This window comes from Xiphophorus maculatus, chromosome 4, assembly GCF_002775205.1.
Source record: "Xiphophorus maculatus strain JP 163 A chromosome 4, X_maculatus-5.0-male, whole genome shotgun sequence".
In the NCBI taxonomy this organism is placed as follows: Eukaryota; Metazoa; Chordata; class Actinopteri; order Cyprinodontiformes; family Poeciliidae; genus Xiphophorus; species Xiphophorus maculatus.
In genome coordinates this window covers 18,164,646-18,182,675 of record NC_036446.1, presented here as the reverse complement: position 1 = coordinate 18,182,675, position 18,030 = coordinate 18,164,646, and the positions used below count along the sequence as shown (strand labels likewise).

Sequence of the window (18,030 nt, the reverse complement as noted above, 5' to 3'; positions counted from 1 at the left end):
ATATCAGTAACACTTTATTTGACGGGTTGTGAATAAGACTGTCATGACACCGTCATACACATGACATAACACCTGTCATGAACATGAGTAAGTCTTCATGAATATTTATGACTGTTGTCATAAAGTGTCATTCGGTAAATCATGACACTTAATACCAAGTTGAAATAATTCAAAATGTCTTCGTTATGACAATGTGACATTAACCAAGAAATCATGATCTGACATAAATTTGTTATAAAAGTATTACTGATTAAACTTTAAAAATTATGCAGCTTTATGCTATTAAAACAACATTTTTTTATTTATTTTTTATCACCTCGCAAGGGGTCTTTTGTGGGCTCTAGTGTCCCTTTTTCAAAGTAGGCTGACAGGAAAGGGGGAAGGAGAGAGTGGGAAGACATGCGGTAAACGTCGTCGGGTCCGGGAGTCGAACCCGCGACAGCCGCGTCGAGGCTACGTTGCCTCTGAATGTGGGTCGCGCTAAACCCTCCGCCGCCACACCACGCCCTTAAAACTAAATTTTAATGACACTTTATGACAACAGTCATAAATATTCATGAAGACTTACTCATGTTCACGACAGGTGTTATGTCATGTTTATGACTGTGTCATGACAGTCTTATTCACAACCCGTCAAATAAAGTGTTACCCAAATATCTGTGATGGTTGGAAATGTAGACTTCATATTAAATTAGTTCTACAATTTACATAATTATATTCATAAAATCTTACATTGCCAAAAGGCGAGAAATCCTCACGCTAGTACACAGATTACCGATTTTATACTGATAACTAACTGATCTCTTCTTACCCGCTTCCTCGATGTTGGTGCATTTTTGGTACATGGAGGTACGCAGCGTAGGCGTACGGACGTTCAGCATGCGGATCTTGTCCACACGGGCATCAAACACCCTTAGTGTGTGTTCCTTCTCCTCATCGTCGTGACAAAGAATCTTACTATCGATGAAAGAGGCAAACATCTGAGTCTCCAGGAAACGTGACAGGAAGGGCAGGTAGGGTTCTGGTTGATCAGACAGGAAGGAGGCCTGCACACAGACATGAAATGGTGCTAGTCATGCAGATTGTTTCCAAATGGTTTGCAAAATGATATGTCACTGCATCATTTTTGCCCCTGCATTTATGAGCTTGTGTATGAGCTTATTGCACGACAAAAACTGCACCACAACAACGCACCTTGTCAAAGTTCTGCATCTGGTCTCGGTTGGTGAACCAGGACTCTTTATCGTGGCTCGGCTGGATGACGAACACCTCGTAGTCGGCAAACATCTGCGTGAATCGGTTGGCGAAGACCTCGCGCACTTGGATGTTGAGCTGGTGCATCTTCAGCTCTTCCTCGTCGCACTGAGCCCGCGCATCTTTGTTGCAGCTGGCATCATCTCTCACCTCCAACTGGTTTGAGGAAATATTGAAAAAAGCATCATGTAGTAATCAGTGACACTAAAATAAAATAAAATGAACGAAATGACTGCTATGACTCCTGAAGAATCAGCTTTTGAAAGGAAACTAAAAAAAGTTTCCTTGCAGGGCAGCCACCAGAAAGTGAAATGAAGCCACTATGAAAGTGCTTAAAAACCAAAATATATTGCATTAGGTTTATTACTAACAACTAAGGACTCAATTTCATTCCTTCCTTTTTACTTCTAGTAACTCAGCAGCAGGTTTATCAAGAATAAGAAAGGATTGACCTCATAGCTGACAAACTATACAGAGGCGCCTCGCTAATCTGTTCAGGGAGAGCTAATGGCTGCCGCTAGTGCATAAGTGGATTAGACTTCACGTATAGAGATTAGTTTAGTCACCCATCAAATTCCTCCTAGTGGTTATTTGTAACAATTATTGTTTGCAAATTGGCAAAGAAGCTTGTAAAATGTGCAAACTGAAACCAGTATAGTCTATCTGAATGAGCTGTAATTCCCTAATTAACTGTATTTTCATTAACATTTGGTTTTAGATTAGTATTATGGGCTTCATCCATCTTTCAGCTGAAATATTGAAAAACAACACTGCCATCATTTAAGGGACAAACATGGAGGTAAAACAACATTTTTGAGATAATACAGCAGCCTAGTCAAGATGTAGGAGAGTAAAAAATGTCTTGGTCTTACTTTAAATAAACATACAGACTTGGTAGATTTATAGCTGCACAAATAAAGCTGACATCAGAATTCCAATGCATGACACAAAAACGCTTCAGTAATTGGCAAGACGCTTACCAATAATATATTTAGGCAGTTTAATAACCATTTCCATTATTCTCGTACATAATCTAGATCAAAGTGACAGAGGTGCTAAAGCTCAGGAAGAACTACGGGGGAATTGTGATGAACAGTGAGAAAAAAGTGAGGTAGTCAATGTCTCATGGTATTAAGGACATACTTTTGCAGTGTCATGTTTTCCTTATCTGGTGTTGCTCTAGTAGGAGTGTGAACGTTAATCAACGAGCAGCTCTGAAGCAGGACTGAAGGGCTAAAAGTTGTTAAATATTTTAATGAAATGAAGAAAAAAAATATCTGCATGCATCAAGCACTGGAGAGGCTTATTGTTTAATATTATACAGTTTATATATATTTTCCACTGGCTAAATAAGTAACTTGACTGTCACACTGTTCTTTTAATTGGATCACTCCTCCATTAAACATTAACCCCCACTACATGTTAAATGAGCATCTGAGCGGGCGATTTCTAATTCATTAGGTGACGTCACTTCTCACCTTCTCCAGGCTCACGCCTGTTCTCTTGACCAGGGCCTGTAGCCGGGCGATCGTTTCGTTCTCCCTGAGCAGGTAGGAGGTGAGGGGCGACCCCAGGTTGCCGTTGCGCTTGTCGGAGACCATGTCGACAGAACGGAAGCGGGATCTTCCCTGGCTCTCGCTGGAGTGGATGTTTCCCTCCGGAGAGACGCCAAACGACATGAGAACCTCGGAGATCTCCTGAATGAACTCCAGTTTGTTGGGAAACTGCGGCAACTCCTCCGGCAGTTCAATGAAGTGATTATCAATGTCCACAAAACACAAGTTAGCCTAGGTATGGAGGGAAAAAAAAATAGTTAGAAATACCATGAGAAACCCACATTGAATTGATAATGATTTAAACTAGTCCTATTGTTAATTGAAACATCACGAGCTGAAGGCTTGAAAGTTCAAATTTATAACTGAATTTACGTTTGTGACATTAGGTTATGCCTTCAACTCTTCTGTGAATAAGCAGGAGTGGAAACAATTCCTGATAATGAGTCGCCTGCTGGCCAACTAAGCTGGGAAGTAAAGCTGACAGGCTTGAAATATTCTGGTGCACTTGAGGCTCTATGCAAGTTAAATATAAATGGGCTCAGTGTCCAATTATCTGGAGTAACTAGATACCTCAAAGTAACTTCAAAAAGTACACAGATGAGAGAAGAGGAGACGCTGTGAGGACAGCCCTCTATTTTTAAATTCACAGAAAAATAAGCCTTCTTTGCACACCTCTCTATTTTTGTTAAACTCAAACTCTGTTAGATATGGCCGCGTGTGTTTGTGCGCATGTTTTTTTTTATGTACCTCTTGTGGCAGCTCCAGCTTTGTGCGGTCATCCTGCCCATTAGAGTGGAGGCCCATCAGATACGGCACAGGAGCGTCCAGGAAGTGCAGGAGGGAAGCGGGCAGAATGGGAACATAGACATGCTGCCACTGGAAGGGAAACATTAAGGCCGTGATGCTCTCCGCCACCGTCATCAGCCTCTGGTAATCTGGTTCACAAAAAGCAGAGGTTCATCGAGGACACGCAACGGCAGTATTCTTTTCATATGACCAGTTTTCATGTGTGATTTGAGCTAAACCCAAATCAACCACATACATACATTATTAACTAAAATATTGACCAATTAAATATGCTGAAGCTCTCATATAAAATAAGTCCAACACAAAACAGAAGCCTAAGGACATCATAAGGCTGATAAGCTGAGGATCCGAAAGTTTAATCAGCTAATTTATTATTTCTAGCAGAAATGAGCTCCAGCTAAAATAAATTATTTTTAAACAACATGGCTGTTTTAAATCAACCTAGAGCAGTAGGAGTTTTGTGGAGCGAAAACAGAACATGACAGGAAGCTGCTTCTGTCTTTGTTGTGCAACTGAATGAGTGTGGCTATATGGCTGCTCAGTCTGTAAGGAATTAACATTCATGGCAAAGTGAGCTTAAATTTTCCAACTGGGGTATAATGTAAAAATCTGTCTTGGGTAATAATAACAGGGGCATTAAACATTAAAACCACAGTCGAGATTAGGTGAAACCAGAATTAGTGTATTTTAACGTAGAGCTGCATATCTATCTACATTCTGCATATGTAGAGAGGCAAAAATCAGTCAGAAGGAGCCAAATTTCCCCAATATAGGAAAGTCAAAATGCATCAAGCCATAAAATCCAACTATTCTTAATCTGAAAGTGCATGTTATCCAACTTAGTACTCGAGAGGTTTAGTAATATTAAAAAAGACCCAATACTGTAATTTTCCCTTGTGACTCAAAACTAATTGCTCCATCAAAGGACCTGCAGTGCAGTTTTGTCTTATGTGTCACTGTCCTGAGAGGGAAAAAAACAAAAAAAAAAAAAACAAAATTGACTGAAAACCAGAAATAGTCATCAGTCAGGAAATGCCTGATACATACATCTCTAAATCTTTGCTTTAGCTAATCGTAACCACACAACCTCTTGACTCCTGAATCATCATGAACTACTCTTAAGGACATATTGACAATATCTAGATCAGGGGTCTTCAATTCCAGGCCTGATGGTCTCTGGTGTCCCTGGTCGAACACACTGAATCAAATGGCTGAACTTCCTTATCGGTATGCAGTTAAGTTTTCCAGAGTCCTGCTAATGACCTCCTTATTTCACTGTGGTGTGTTGAAGCAGAGACACAATTAAAAGTTGCAGGACTCCGGCCCTCAATGCCTAGATTTGAAAACGTCTGGTGTAGATTATGTGAATAAGAGAAAATTAAGAAAATCTTGGGAAAAAAAATGCATGTATTTTTTGTACAAATGTAAAGCAAAGAGATTACAAAACATAAAAAATTAAAAAAATTAGCAACCAAAAAGAAAATTAAATTAAGGGATTAGGTGAGTTACAGGCAGCCATCTACTACACTGTCCTGTAAGGTAGAATAAGTAAAAGTCTCTACTATTCATTATTAGTGCAAACCAAACATTTCAGATTGTTAACAGGCTAGGCACAAGTTCTGGTTTCTTCTTCCTGTGGGGCGTGTGTGCCCTTTGCCCCCAGGAGAACAGACACACTGAAGCGTGACACAGCTGCAGCACGCTGACCTGCTGGCTAACTTTAAATTCCTTCACTATGACTTCACATTGCAACACTCCTCCCAGCTCAGGGCTTCACACCTAAGTCAACGGCCATGCGAGCAAATATGCACGCAGTCCTCATCTGCATTCCTGCTCAATCCCAGCCGACACCTACTGTGCATTCAGCAGCCGCGCTGCCTCTCCTCTTATGGTGCCAGAATAAATGCCACGGCCACATTTGGCTGTGAGCTGCTCCATAAGTGGGGAACACTCATCCCTTCAAGCACGCCGTCTTTCCCAGGATAGGGACAAGAATACTAACATCAGCCAACCCCTTTTAAAGTAGGCCATCAGAACAAGAAACTACTTAAAAAGCTGCATGACTCGAATACTTCGCAGCTGACCTAAATGAGGGCTGATAAGAGTTTGCTGCTAACTATTTACTTACTCGGTGCAGATGTGACAGGAAACATTGTAAAGCACCAAATAGATTAGTTTCAACACCTCAGCTTCCTTAACAGCATAAATGGAGCAGTTTGATGTTTTTTTTTATTTATTTTTTTATCTTTACCTAATTGGGCAAAAGAAAAACGAAAAAAAGAATTAGAAAACTAAAGTGATATACTCAGGTATTCAGAATCGCAGCATAATTCTGTCCGATCAGCCTGTCGCTCCTCAGAGATGTCAGGAGAAATTAAAATAATAGATACAGTGACTAGTATGGAGCTAAATGGCCTCTGTTCTGGAAACCAGAAAATTATGGTGACCTCGTTCCCTAACAATCATGCAGATGATCAAAAAGAAAACAGGAGCCTGTATGCTTAGGAAAAATCCAGATGTGCAGACAGAAGAACATCTGTAGTCATTTTTATTGCTGTGGCTCAAATGAGCGTAGATGTGCAAGTCAAACATCCCTAGTCGGGTCAGATCTTCCCGTCAAGCCGCTCTCCCCTAATCTATCCTGTCACTTTCAGCTGCACGAATCACACACAGGCAGAAAATATCCAGGAATAGAAACAAATTTAGGCCTGACCATTGCTCCTTACCCACACAACGAGCTTCTCAGAAAACAGGACAAGGTTTTTCCCCCCATCATACAAAAAAAAAAAAAAAAAAAAAGACTAAGGTGTTTGTTATTTTTACTCTTGATCAGGCTTCTGATGTGTAGCTCTATTTAAAACACACAGCAGTTTCTGATTATTTCTGCATTTGCAGAACATCTCTCTCCTCAGAGTAATTATTCAAGCACGTAGCCAATTTTCTTCTCGCCGGAAGATCCCCAGGCCGCAACGCGGCTCAACACCCTTCACATGTTCTGCAGTGATGAGCCTCACGGGGGTGAGGAGAGGTATGATGTCACTCCCGACCAATAATAATCATCCTGCATCATCACCATCCTCCCCCGGCTCTGGGTTGCCTGGCAACACGACAGCTTTCCCCCTTTAAAAGCTTCTCCATCCCGGCGCCCTCCGTTTTGTAAATCACTCGCAACTGTAATGGATCCAGTCGCAACACCAGATCCAGCATCCCTTAGCGATCTACTAATTTCTCTAAAGTTTCTTTAATAAACATGCAGCCTCTGTTCATGAGGCAACGCAAGAGTTAAACTGTTGATAAATAAGTGTGGACTGGGATCAGCTCTCCGTGATTCCAAGGACTAAGTGTTCTTCATAAAATCATTACAAATAGAAATCTGATTCCTGCAGTGCTCTGTACAAATTCAAAAGCAAAAATAAATACAGAAAGATATATTGCAGCATTACAACACATAAGTCTCAAGATGAATGCAATACTGTTTTTTTTAAATTGTGAAAGTTTTGTCGATGCAGACTCTCTGAGCTCGTCATGGATGAGTAAGATTGCTTGACATGGTTAATACTGTGAAAGAAGAGCATGCAAAGCAGTTCACCAGCCGTAGAAAGTGACACCTGCACTCTGTCAGTTAAAGATTTCTCTAAAATCTGCCCCTGGCTTTCTTTAACATAATTTTGCTTCCTTTCCAGGTGAGAAAGTGTAAGAAAGACTTCCTTAAAGAAACATCTCCAAAGTGATTTACAGTGGCCATTTTCCTACCCCTTCATCAAAATCAGCTTGTATACATTTTATTGGAATTTTATGTGATAAACCAACACAAAAGTAGTGTCTAAATGTAAAGTAAGAGGAGTAATACATGGCTTTCAATAAAAAAAGATTAGAAAAAAGATAGGGGGGTTGTATGGAGGGCATGCCTGCTTAAGTGAACACTCTGCTGCAAGTTTCAGGAGGCATGTTTCCTCGTCTCCGTTGCTCGTTACCCACACAACGAGCTTCGCAGAGAAAACATTGCAAGGTTTTTCCCATAATACAAAAAAACAAAGGTGTTTGTTAATTTTTATTCTTGATCAAGCTTATGATGTGTAGATCTATGTACTTCCAACAGCTTGTTTCTGTATTTGCAAAGCATCACTCTCTTCAGGATAATCATTCAAGCGCGTATCCAATTTTCTTCTCGCCGGAAGATCCCCAGGCTGCAACTCGGATATGTGGGTAACAAGCAACAGCTGTGCACATCTGGAAACTAAACTTTGACCCGTTCTTCTTCGTAAAACCAGTTCATGATCATTCAGATCTGGCAGACTAGAGGGCCCTAGACAGAGTAATAGGATGTATAGCATGTAAAGGATGTGTTATATGTGAATGGAAATGGTTATGGGGATGTACTGCCAATATGACATTTGTGTTTTTATGCATTTTTGCTTTTGCATATTTATTTATGGCTATTGTCCTTTTAGGACGTGCTGTTCTTATTGTTGTACTCCAGTTTTGCCCCTGCCTCCTAGACACATTTCTCCTACAGGAGACTAATAAATTATCTCATCTTAAATTGGCTGAGACGTGCCTGTGAGCATCTATTCTCATCTTCCCCATCAATTCTCAATTGAATTTCAGTCTGGACTTTGACTGGGCCAGTATAATACTGTAATTTCCTTGGATCCAAACTACTCCACTCAACATCTAGCTGGTCGACCTTTATGTATTGATAGGTGTGCAGCTGTGGCATACTCTTCCCATTTTCAGAAGGCGTACTGAACACAGACGATGAAGTTCAAAGATTCCAATATTTTATTTTTTTAGAATTCAACTCCAAAGATTTTTTGTTATTTGTCTCATACAAACTGAATCAAGATATTTCAGTTTCTAGCTGCTGTGTGAAAAAGTTTCAAGGGTGTGAATACTTTTGGGAGGCTAACTACACACAGATAAGAGTGGATCTATCAGCCCCAGAGACCTCAAGACTAACAGCAAACTTACAAAACCTGATAGATCTTCATTTGTAACTTTTCCTTCCCCATTTCCATGTCAAGAGATGTTTTAGTTTTGCTGAAGTATATTTCAGGATATTAAGACATTAATTAGTTTAATGTTGGTTGCATTGTTAACCAGTCATATCTACTGCAATCTCGCACGACTCTGTTTAAAAGATGTATGAAAGAACTGTATGAAACAGGAGAGTGAGACTCACGCTGTGAGTAGAGGAGGATCTGCAGCTCAAGCAGGGCGCAGGTGAACAGCTGAAGAACGTTCTCCACCCCGAGCAGATTGAACATTTCACTGATGGCAAAGTCAAAGAGCGGGAGCTCAGACGTGCTCGGCCTCTGGCACACAATGGGACCGTAGACTCCCGAGAACTTGAGCGAACGTCCCGACGGCGGGAGGGGCACCTCGTACAGGATGTTGTAGATGTAGCTCTCCAGCGGCAGTGGCGGGGGCTGGGGGGACGTGACGGCTTGGTGAAGCTGCTCCAGCACCTTCCTGCAGGCCTGGGCGAAAGCCATGGGCGTGATCAGGCAGATGCACTTGGACACGTACAGCGTGTCGCGGCTGATGTCGTACGAGTTGAAGCGCTGCAGACGGGAGATGGCCGGAGCGGCGTGGAGCACAGGGCGGGGCTGCGGGAGGCGCTGGTCCTCCGGTCCGTGCGGGGTTGTTGGGGTGTGCAAGATGTCGTACTGCTCTGCATTGTGCATGTGGTAAAGAGTCTGCATTGCACTGCATATCTGCTTGCTGGTCACCTCCTCGAAGAAAGTGAGGGCGAAGCCGTAGGTCCGCGAGCCGTCCTCTCTGGTGATGATGAACGAGTGGAACTGCGGCTCTCTGGAGTCAACCTGCGTCCTGAAGGACAGACCCTTCGGCATGCAGAGCTGGGGGAGGAGGTGCAGAAAGGAAATCAGTGATAATCTTGTGGGAAATAATACTAAACCTTAGCAACAATGCAAGAACACAAAATCCTACTGAGTTTTTTGGTCTAGTTTCTAGTGGAAATATGTTGGTACACTTGAAATATGACAAAATTAACTTACAAGTAACATTTCAGCAAGATACAGGAGCTTCTTTTAAGCTTCTTCAATACTGACTTAAAAAAATAGTACTAGTTCAACTGTCACATTATTTCACTTACAACATGGGATAAACAATCTGCCAATAGAACTAGTACTTTATCAAAATGAAGGAATTATTGACCTAAAACAAGCTCTTATATCTTTCCTAAAAGTAACTTGTAAATCAGCTTTGTCTTATTTCAAGTGTATTTTTTCTAGAAAAAAATCTTACCAAAATTACTTTGGTAAGATTTTGTGTTTTTACTGTGAACAATCATTATGTGTTTGTCAAACACAAATAATCATACCATGCCAACTGCATCCTGGTCGAATGGATTCCACTCAACATTGTCAGGATAATGAGCTAGGACTTTGGATTTAAAAGTTCTCCGCAACGGACTCTGCTCAAAATTCTCACCTGGAAGTCAAAACGACAGAGAGAAATGCAAAAAAAAACAAAAAAACAGACAAGTATGCAATTAGTTAGTTGGTTTATCACATGCAGACACTGGGGAAAAAAAGCTGCAGTTTACTGAGAAGCAAGCTTAAAGTGCCAGGCGCATCACCAAGGGAAAGAGATAAAAAGAAATAAAATCAGCACGTTTCTCTTTAGAGGAAGTTTGTATTGCATCATGTAAAGCTGCCATCTGCATCCTGTGCCCGAAAAAGTAAACAAATTACCAGCTGCATCTTGTGAAAAGTGAAACTTTGCGGCTCTAAATGCTTCACGACAGCTTTAATGGCAGTACAGAGGGACACAGAGTAAATCAGTCAGAGAAGCACAAGTTGAGTTGATTTAGACCCAGAGTAAAGCAGAAGTGATGCACACACCAAGGCAGCACTGAAAAGTCATTCAGAGTGTAAGGGGGGGGCAGAAGGGGGAGAGTAAACATTGACCAAGCGATGCCAGTGCAGGCGACACTGGATGTGTGTGCGAGATACAGAAGCAGTGATTGTCAGACATCAGCTCCTTGTTCAGCTGCTACTGGAGGAGAGGAGGGACACGAAACCAGGGGGGAGAGAAATTAGGAGTGCACAAAACGGGAAGGGCAAAAATCCATCCCAGATTCTGGGGGTTTGCAAAAAAAAAAAAAAGAAGGGGATGCATAAGTGGGAAAGGTGGGTGATAATAAGGTGCATCAGGTTGAAGGTCAAAGGGGGTCAAAGCTAAGCTTTGGTCGGGAGGGGGGGAAAAAAAGCAGTGTGTGTGGTGGGAACGGTTACCTTCGTTTGACCTCGCCAATTTTCCTCTGGCCCCATCTCTGAATTTAGTATCCTCTATATACTGGCATAAAGCTACACAACAAATAAAAACAAAATATGATAATTACAAGCCTGGTTCTTGCTGGGTAGCGCATCACTTCTCAGTTTGTGAATACACATTATCACAACTCTACTTTTAGCGCTTCACTCTACGGAGAAAATTTTTTTAAAAAGCACAAAATACACACGGAGAACAACATCCGCCAGCGTCAGGTGGGAATGCCGAGTCAAGCCAGCTGCCGGGGTTATGATATGAACCAAGCAGTTCTGAATGTTATTGGTGCCTCCTAAAGATCCAATGTGAACATAATGCTGCAGCATGGACAAATGTTCTCAACTCAAACACAGAAGAACAGAACCAGTTGTACTAGCAGCTTAGAGTGTGATTACAGAGAAAAATCTTCTGAGCTAAATGTAAACCTGAGTGAAATAAACTGCTTAGAAGTTGGAAGTAAATGACAGATTCTCATATTTACCCAACTATGGAATAAGATCAAGCAACTAAGCACACTAAATGATACATACAACACATTTTACTTCATGTTTAAGAGGGTTTATGAAATTGAGCATAGATGTGCAGATCAGTAAATTTGATCATCATCAAAAAATTTACTTGTTTCAGTAATCAAAATGTGAAGTTTATGTAGATGTAGTCCACACAGAGTGACATATTTGGAGTGTTTTTACTTCCAGCTAATGAAAACAAAATTAATTTTCACAAAACATGACCTCATGTAAGACCATTAAAAAAAAAGGAAAATAAAACAGTTCAGGGAGTGTTGCATCAAAGGGTACTGATGGAAGGAGAAAGCATAAAACTAAAAAGTTGTAATAAAAATAAAAAAAACAGATGTTAGCTATTGAATTAACAGTAGCATAGAGAATTATGAAGTTAGGTCCATTCATCATTCATAATGACATTTGATTGGGCAAAAGATTAGCCTGATGTAAACCCTGCAAAAAATCTACAGGGCATTGAACAAAGAACACCAGACCAAACAATGCAGATGAGCTGAAGACGATTATCAAAGAAATTTGGGTTTTCTTAATTCCTCAGCAGAGTAACAGGCCGATCACCTCCATAACGCACAGCACTGATGCAGTAATAAGAAAGCATCTTCAGTCAGAGGCTTCATCAGAAGCCCTGGAATAAAGTCTGCAACATTAGATACGTCCTGCCCACAGCTTTCAGTATCAGCAACAACTCTTTAAGGAACCCTGGATGAGATACACCATAAAATTTTCCTTAAGATATTCTTATTCAGTGGGATGAACCTGTGTGTATCCATGTGCCTAAATACCAACACAAAATCCCAAAGTATTTATCAAAGTATTAATTCTAACATTTCATACAAATATTTCCGACCGAGTCAACTCTGTAGAATGCGGATGTCGTCAGCAGGCGGTCATGGGTTGAATAATGGTGAATGACTGCACTTACATCTCAGCCCTGTGGCTACGTTAGGTTATCTAACATTTCACATAAAGCAAACCCTTTGTACTCTTTGCAAGCGGCCAGGCAATGCTGTTTACAGTCCCTCTGATGCATCACATTTGCTAAGAAGTAATGAAAAATCTCTGCCGGCACAAAAGCACTTTCATGCAGCACATAAAGTACAAAAATGTGAGACGAAGAACACATGCTGTCCAAGCGTTTCTGGCTCCCCTACGTCAGCACTGAAGTAAAGCTGTTCTTCAGCTATAATGTTGCCAATGAGAAACAAGACCTTTTCCACGAGACAAAGGAGATCATTTTTTATTACATTTATTAAATGATTCCTTTCACAAAGCCAAGAAATGATCAATTTCCTAATGTGTGGGGAGGTGATCCTCCTCTGTTGCATACTGATTAGAAATAACTTTAGAATAATAGATTTATTTGGTCGATTTTTATGGTGTCTTACGACAAATGTGGGCGACATTTGACTCAAGCTGTATCAATTTCACAAACGCAGCCTTCATCTTTAAATGATCCGATTAAAATACTGTCAGTGACCGCCAACTGACTTTTATATTGGGGTCTTTGTTGAAGATATCCTAGTGACCGACTGAAAATCTTAAGGGTTTGGTCTAATCTGTTCGATGCCTTCATATCCAAACAACCCACAGAGTCGAAAGGAGGCCAGACACACAACCCAGACTACAACAGGAGCCAGACAGCTGGATTACTAAGACTAAAAACATCAGAAAAAGAAAGAAATTGTCTCCAGTTAATATTCTACTGTAATAATGATAGGATACTGAAATTCTACGATCTTTAATAGAAATGTGTGGAAACAGAATCCAGACAGCACCACAAAAACCTACATTCTCTATATGTTTGGAGTAAACTATTTAAATCCTATGAAGACGAAGTGCAACTACGCAAGAGTTTTTCTCTGATAATCATTTTGAGGTCAGTGAGGGGTTTGTTTTCTCGCCAAAGGACACTGACACGTGGCCGAGCAAGGGCTCAAACTGACAATCTTTCAATTGGCTTTAAAACTAACCCATAGCGCCTCAAAAAAAAACCATGGAGTGATGTTTGTAACTGAGAGCAATGATTTATCTACAACTCAAAATGCAGCAATGACAGTTTGACATAATCAAGCAAATTAATCATTGGTGTTTATTAAAAATATATACAGTATATACGTATAAATATTTAGAGCAGGCTGTCAAATTTAAATTTTTCTAATATGTAATTCTGCTGAACAGAATTGGGTTTTTTGGTAATAAATATGCAAAAATAAGCGCACATTGGTAACCACAACTTTTAGAGGGGCAGAGGGGAATACACAAAAAGGCTGAACTTTGCACTCAAAAAGCAAAGTTTACTGATTGTGAAACATGGGGAGGCGTTTATCGGAGTCCACATCAGCAGCAAAACAGAGGAAGTCGATACAAAACATTCCTATCTACCTTGTTAGATTTTTAAAAATCCTTAAAGATGTTCTTGAAGGTCCAAGTCAAATTGAGAATATGAAAAAAAAAAAAAACAATATGACAAACTTCTAATTACTCCAATCAAGCTCACATAATTCCTTGTTTTGTCATTTATTCAAAAGATCTGTGATGCCATGAGAACATAAATGGATATTGGTGGGAGTAGTAAAGCAGCAGTGATCAGATGAGGAGCCAGAGACCACCCACAGTTCTACGGTCCTTCTGTGCTCCGACACGCTTACGCCTACTGTAGAGAGGATCACCAGAAAAGGGATGGACCTCACTTCCTGTGAAGTTGTATTCAAGAAGAACTCAACTCAATTTCCTGCAGAACAGCATGGAATACATGCTAACATTTAGGGAAAAAATTATCAATAACCGGAGCTCTGAGCATCAGATACTCTTCTTCTTCAGTTCGCAACCTTCACACTTCAGTCCCAACACAGAAACTAAACATGAAACGGCTCTGAATTTGTCTCCGATGATGAGTGATGGCTTGCTGTTTTTGCTGACATGTTCACCGGTCTAGTGTACCATTTTAAAGATCTCATCTGCTTTTGGATCAAGTGGAAAAATACTTGCAAAATGTGTTGCTTTTGTCCTGTTGTTGGGGGGGGTTGATCATTGCCATAGTATAATTTTTGCAGTAGATATTGTACGTTGCAAATAAATGCAAACTATATTGTGGTGCTAAATTTAGGCCACATCATCTAGCCCTTATCAAAACATTTAAAAAATGTTCTCCCACTGCAGGAAAACCATTTCAACATCCCATCAACCAGCACTACAAGAGGCTGTCAAACGTTGTCTGTCACATTCTATATTCTCGATGAATGACAATTTCAAGCCAAGAAGTCCATGTAATCCACTTCAACGCGTCAAGTTTAAAAGTGAAATTTCACTCAGGGGAAAAAAAAAAGGTGTCAAAGATGTGAAGATAACATAAGTAAGAAACCAACATTTTGAAGAACTGCTTCTCAAAAGTACATCTGAGATCCTGCATCTTATTGCATTCAACTAATAAGGCACACAACTGCAAGCTGCCATCATACTTGATCTAAAAAAAATTAAAAAAACCTAAAATTTATTTCTAGGTAGATTGTTAATATCCCTGAACTGCTTATCAAGCTCCTGAGGAAAAATTATCAATGAAACTGACCAAGCTTTCTAGCTGAACCATTCGTCCTCATTTGTTTGCAGAGAAGGGTTGAAGAGAGGCAGCCCAGAAAATTTAAAAGGATATTTAGCATCTGAATAAAGAGAGCCTGTCCATAGAGTTTACTCATGTCCCAGTTCCTGCTGTTTCCAGTGTCGCTGAGAGGCCGCAGGGTCATACATATGCAAATCAAGTCCCAAGTGTGCTGCCAAACACAGTGCCGAAAGAAATTTTTTGAATCCATTTCTTTGTTGTTTTTTTTTCTCCACTGTACATGAGTTAACACTTCACATCATATTAAGAATAAATCACACAAAGAGTTTCATTTAATTCCCTGGAGAAAATCCAACAGAAAGAGAAAGAAATTGCTTATTTCATTCACAGTATCAATCACCAGCCAGCAGTTTGTTTCAGCCAAGTTAGCAGCCTAAACTCAGTTAAATCGTTCAATGTGAGCTTTCGGAATAACAGAATGACAAAGCAGTGGTCCTCAAATGCTTGGATTTAAAAAACTTTTGAAAATGCAGAATGACAAAGAGAGCAGGGTTTTCCTTAATAGACTGAAATGTATGAATCCCATCCAAAAACAAATAGGAATTATAAGATTCCCTGTTTCTGCATCAAAAAATATTTCTTCAGTCAAACATGATTAGACCCATCTGGTCAAAGCATTTCTAGAAATCTGGTCAAAGTTCTTAGTTTTGAAACACGTACTGAGTAGCAGAATAAAACTGTCAGATTTTACAGTATTTTACCCGTTGACCACACATCAGAGCCAATCAGAGAAAAAATGGCTAATTGTCATCTTTGGCTGATTGACTGGTTCATCTCTAATCATGACCGAAACAACTCAGGGATGCAGACTTGACCTTTCATAAGCAACCGGCTACAGAAATCCCCGTTTTGCAATTCTACCCAACTGACTCAGGCAACCTTATTAGAGATAACAGAAAAACAGCAGCATTTATGAACATCCTGAGTACTTTTTTATGTGCATTCTGAAAAATTACATGCAGCTCTTGTCAAAGAAAATCTAATCCACTGCAGCTAGCAAACTGAAACCTGAAGCCATGAAACCTTCTTGTAACGCCATTTATTTATTCCTGACTTGGCAAAAAATGAGAACTTCTAGGAACAGCATACCTACAACAAACGTTTATCTTCAGCCCGTGACAATGGAATTTCCACACTATTTCCTTTCTTCAAGTCATAACTGAAACAGTTGATAAGGGCAAGCCCCTAACCTCGTTCTACAGTAAACAGCAGCAAAGGGCTGTAAGTAGAACATCAGAGATGTTTGACCTCAAACCTTCAGGCTGTGCATCTGAGCAAGGTTTCGGTGGGTTGCATTTTCTGACTATGCACAGACACTTAAAAGAAGTGTTATCACACACCTGGGGAAAACATGAACTTCCTATGTAATGAAGTCAACTTTTGTTTCTTTTTTTTTTTAAAAAAAGGTGATTTTTAAAAGCATGATAAAAATCATACACAGTGACAATAAGGCACATTTTTTAGGAACCTGTAAAAATTATTCTGTAAATGTCTGACTCACACTTCATGCTGCCGTCTACTACCTATGAAAAAAACACTTTGATCTGATCAACCATAATAAAAAAAAAGTCATTGTATTTTCATTTTTAGTCACACTACAGAACATTCTGAAAAACAGGAATCCCAATACAGTATTTCTTCTGCCCACACACATTTCATTGATTTTTTTGTGTTACAACCACAAAGCTTATTGTTTTTGCTTAATGGGAAAAAAAACATTAGATTTGTCTTTAACTATGAATTATAATGAACATTAAATGCAAAGCCAACTTAAAACAGAAGACAAGCAGACAAGATGAACTTCAAAACTGATCAGTGGTCAGAAAACAAAATAACCTTGTGTCTGCTTAAGATTGTGTATAGTATAGTTGTCAACATAATATTTAAAAAAACAAACTTTTAAAAAGATTCTATTTTCCATCAAATACTGATGCAAAAATCAATATTTGCTACAGAATGCTGCACGGCAGCCCTGCAGACACACAGACACTCCCTTCCCTCACTTGCAAGAGCTCACCTGAACAATCATGGCTAAGAATCAAAACAGCAGTGTGGTGCTGGGAATTGACAATTGGTTAGCACATTTTCATCTATAGTGCGATTCAACTCCCATAGCATGGCAAGCACATCTGGAGAAGAACCTCTGTGGCCCTCTTCAGTCAAAAAAGCAAACATTTTGACTCAAGGGATATTGCTCATAAGACAGGAATGTCAAAAAAAGTTGAAGGGAGAAAGTAAGTCATCGTGCTAGCTTAGCACCATTATGCCAGTGAAGCGTCTTAAATACAGAAGCTCCGCTGTTTAAGATGAATGTGAGAAGCTAAGTAAAGCTCTTGCATGTCCTGAACTGAAGTAGTAAAGCCACGCGATGTAACACTTTCTATTTAAATTTTGACAACTTACTTATAGCCCCATTGCGATGTTAAAATGACAATGTGTCAACAACGGTGAGCAGGAACCAGTCAGAACTCACAGCGATCTGACTTTTTATGAATCTAGCTCACTCAAGTTGATCATGGAGGGAAAAAAAGGTGCAAAAATGACCAGAAACTGAACAGATCTGCTGCTAAATACTTTGTGAACTTCCCAGTAGGGTTAATAAAGTATATTCATTCATTCATCTGTACAAACTGGATTTTTCTACACTGTAAACATGCTTTGCATGGGCAACAACGTTTTGCTTATTTCATAACAAAAAAGGTATTTCCAATGAACTGCTTAACTGAATTCAACATACATACTTTCATGAAGGGTTTGTTTAATGTATTGCTCTACAGGAAAGTAACACTTTCAATTTATATATTTCTTTTCTAAATGGGTGCTAAATTGCCTTCTATTCATTGGTCTTACCCCAATAAAGATAGAGCCAGTATCTTTATACTGTTTTTAGTTGTATGCTTCTGAGGGCATTCTCTAGAAAGATTTCTGTCCTTTCAAAAAAGGTTTCTGTGGTATTGAAAATTGTCTGGGGCATTTT

The 18,030-nt window shown here is 39.8% G+C and overlaps 1 protein-coding gene across 3 annotated transcripts in view; it reads right to left on the bottom strand.

Moving 5' to 3' along the window:
• dennd5a (DENN domain containing 5A) overlaps positions 1-18,030 on the bottom strand; it is a 32,093-nt gene that overhangs the window by 11,847 nt on the left and 2,216 nt on the right. The window contains exons 2-8 of one of the 3 annotated variants that reach the window (XM_023332665.1): positions 10,880-10,951; positions 9,964-10,073; positions 8,800-9,478; positions 3,558-3,745; positions 2,733-3,041; positions 1,195-1,410; positions 812-1,046 (exon numbers count right to left, since the gene is read on the bottom strand). In XM_023332665.1, coding sequence (XP_023188433.1) covers positions 812-1,046; positions 1,195-1,410; positions 2,733-3,041; positions 3,558-3,745; positions 8,800-9,478; positions 9,964-10,073; positions 10,880-10,951 — 1,809 coding nt within the window. Of the gene's footprint in view, positions 1-811; positions 1,047-1,194; positions 1,411-2,732; positions 3,042-3,557; positions 3,746-8,799; positions 9,479-9,963; positions 10,074-10,879; positions 10,952-18,030 lie in introns of those variants that run through there. The other 2 variants (XM_005812115.2, XM_023332666.1) reach the window with 2 other exon arrangements.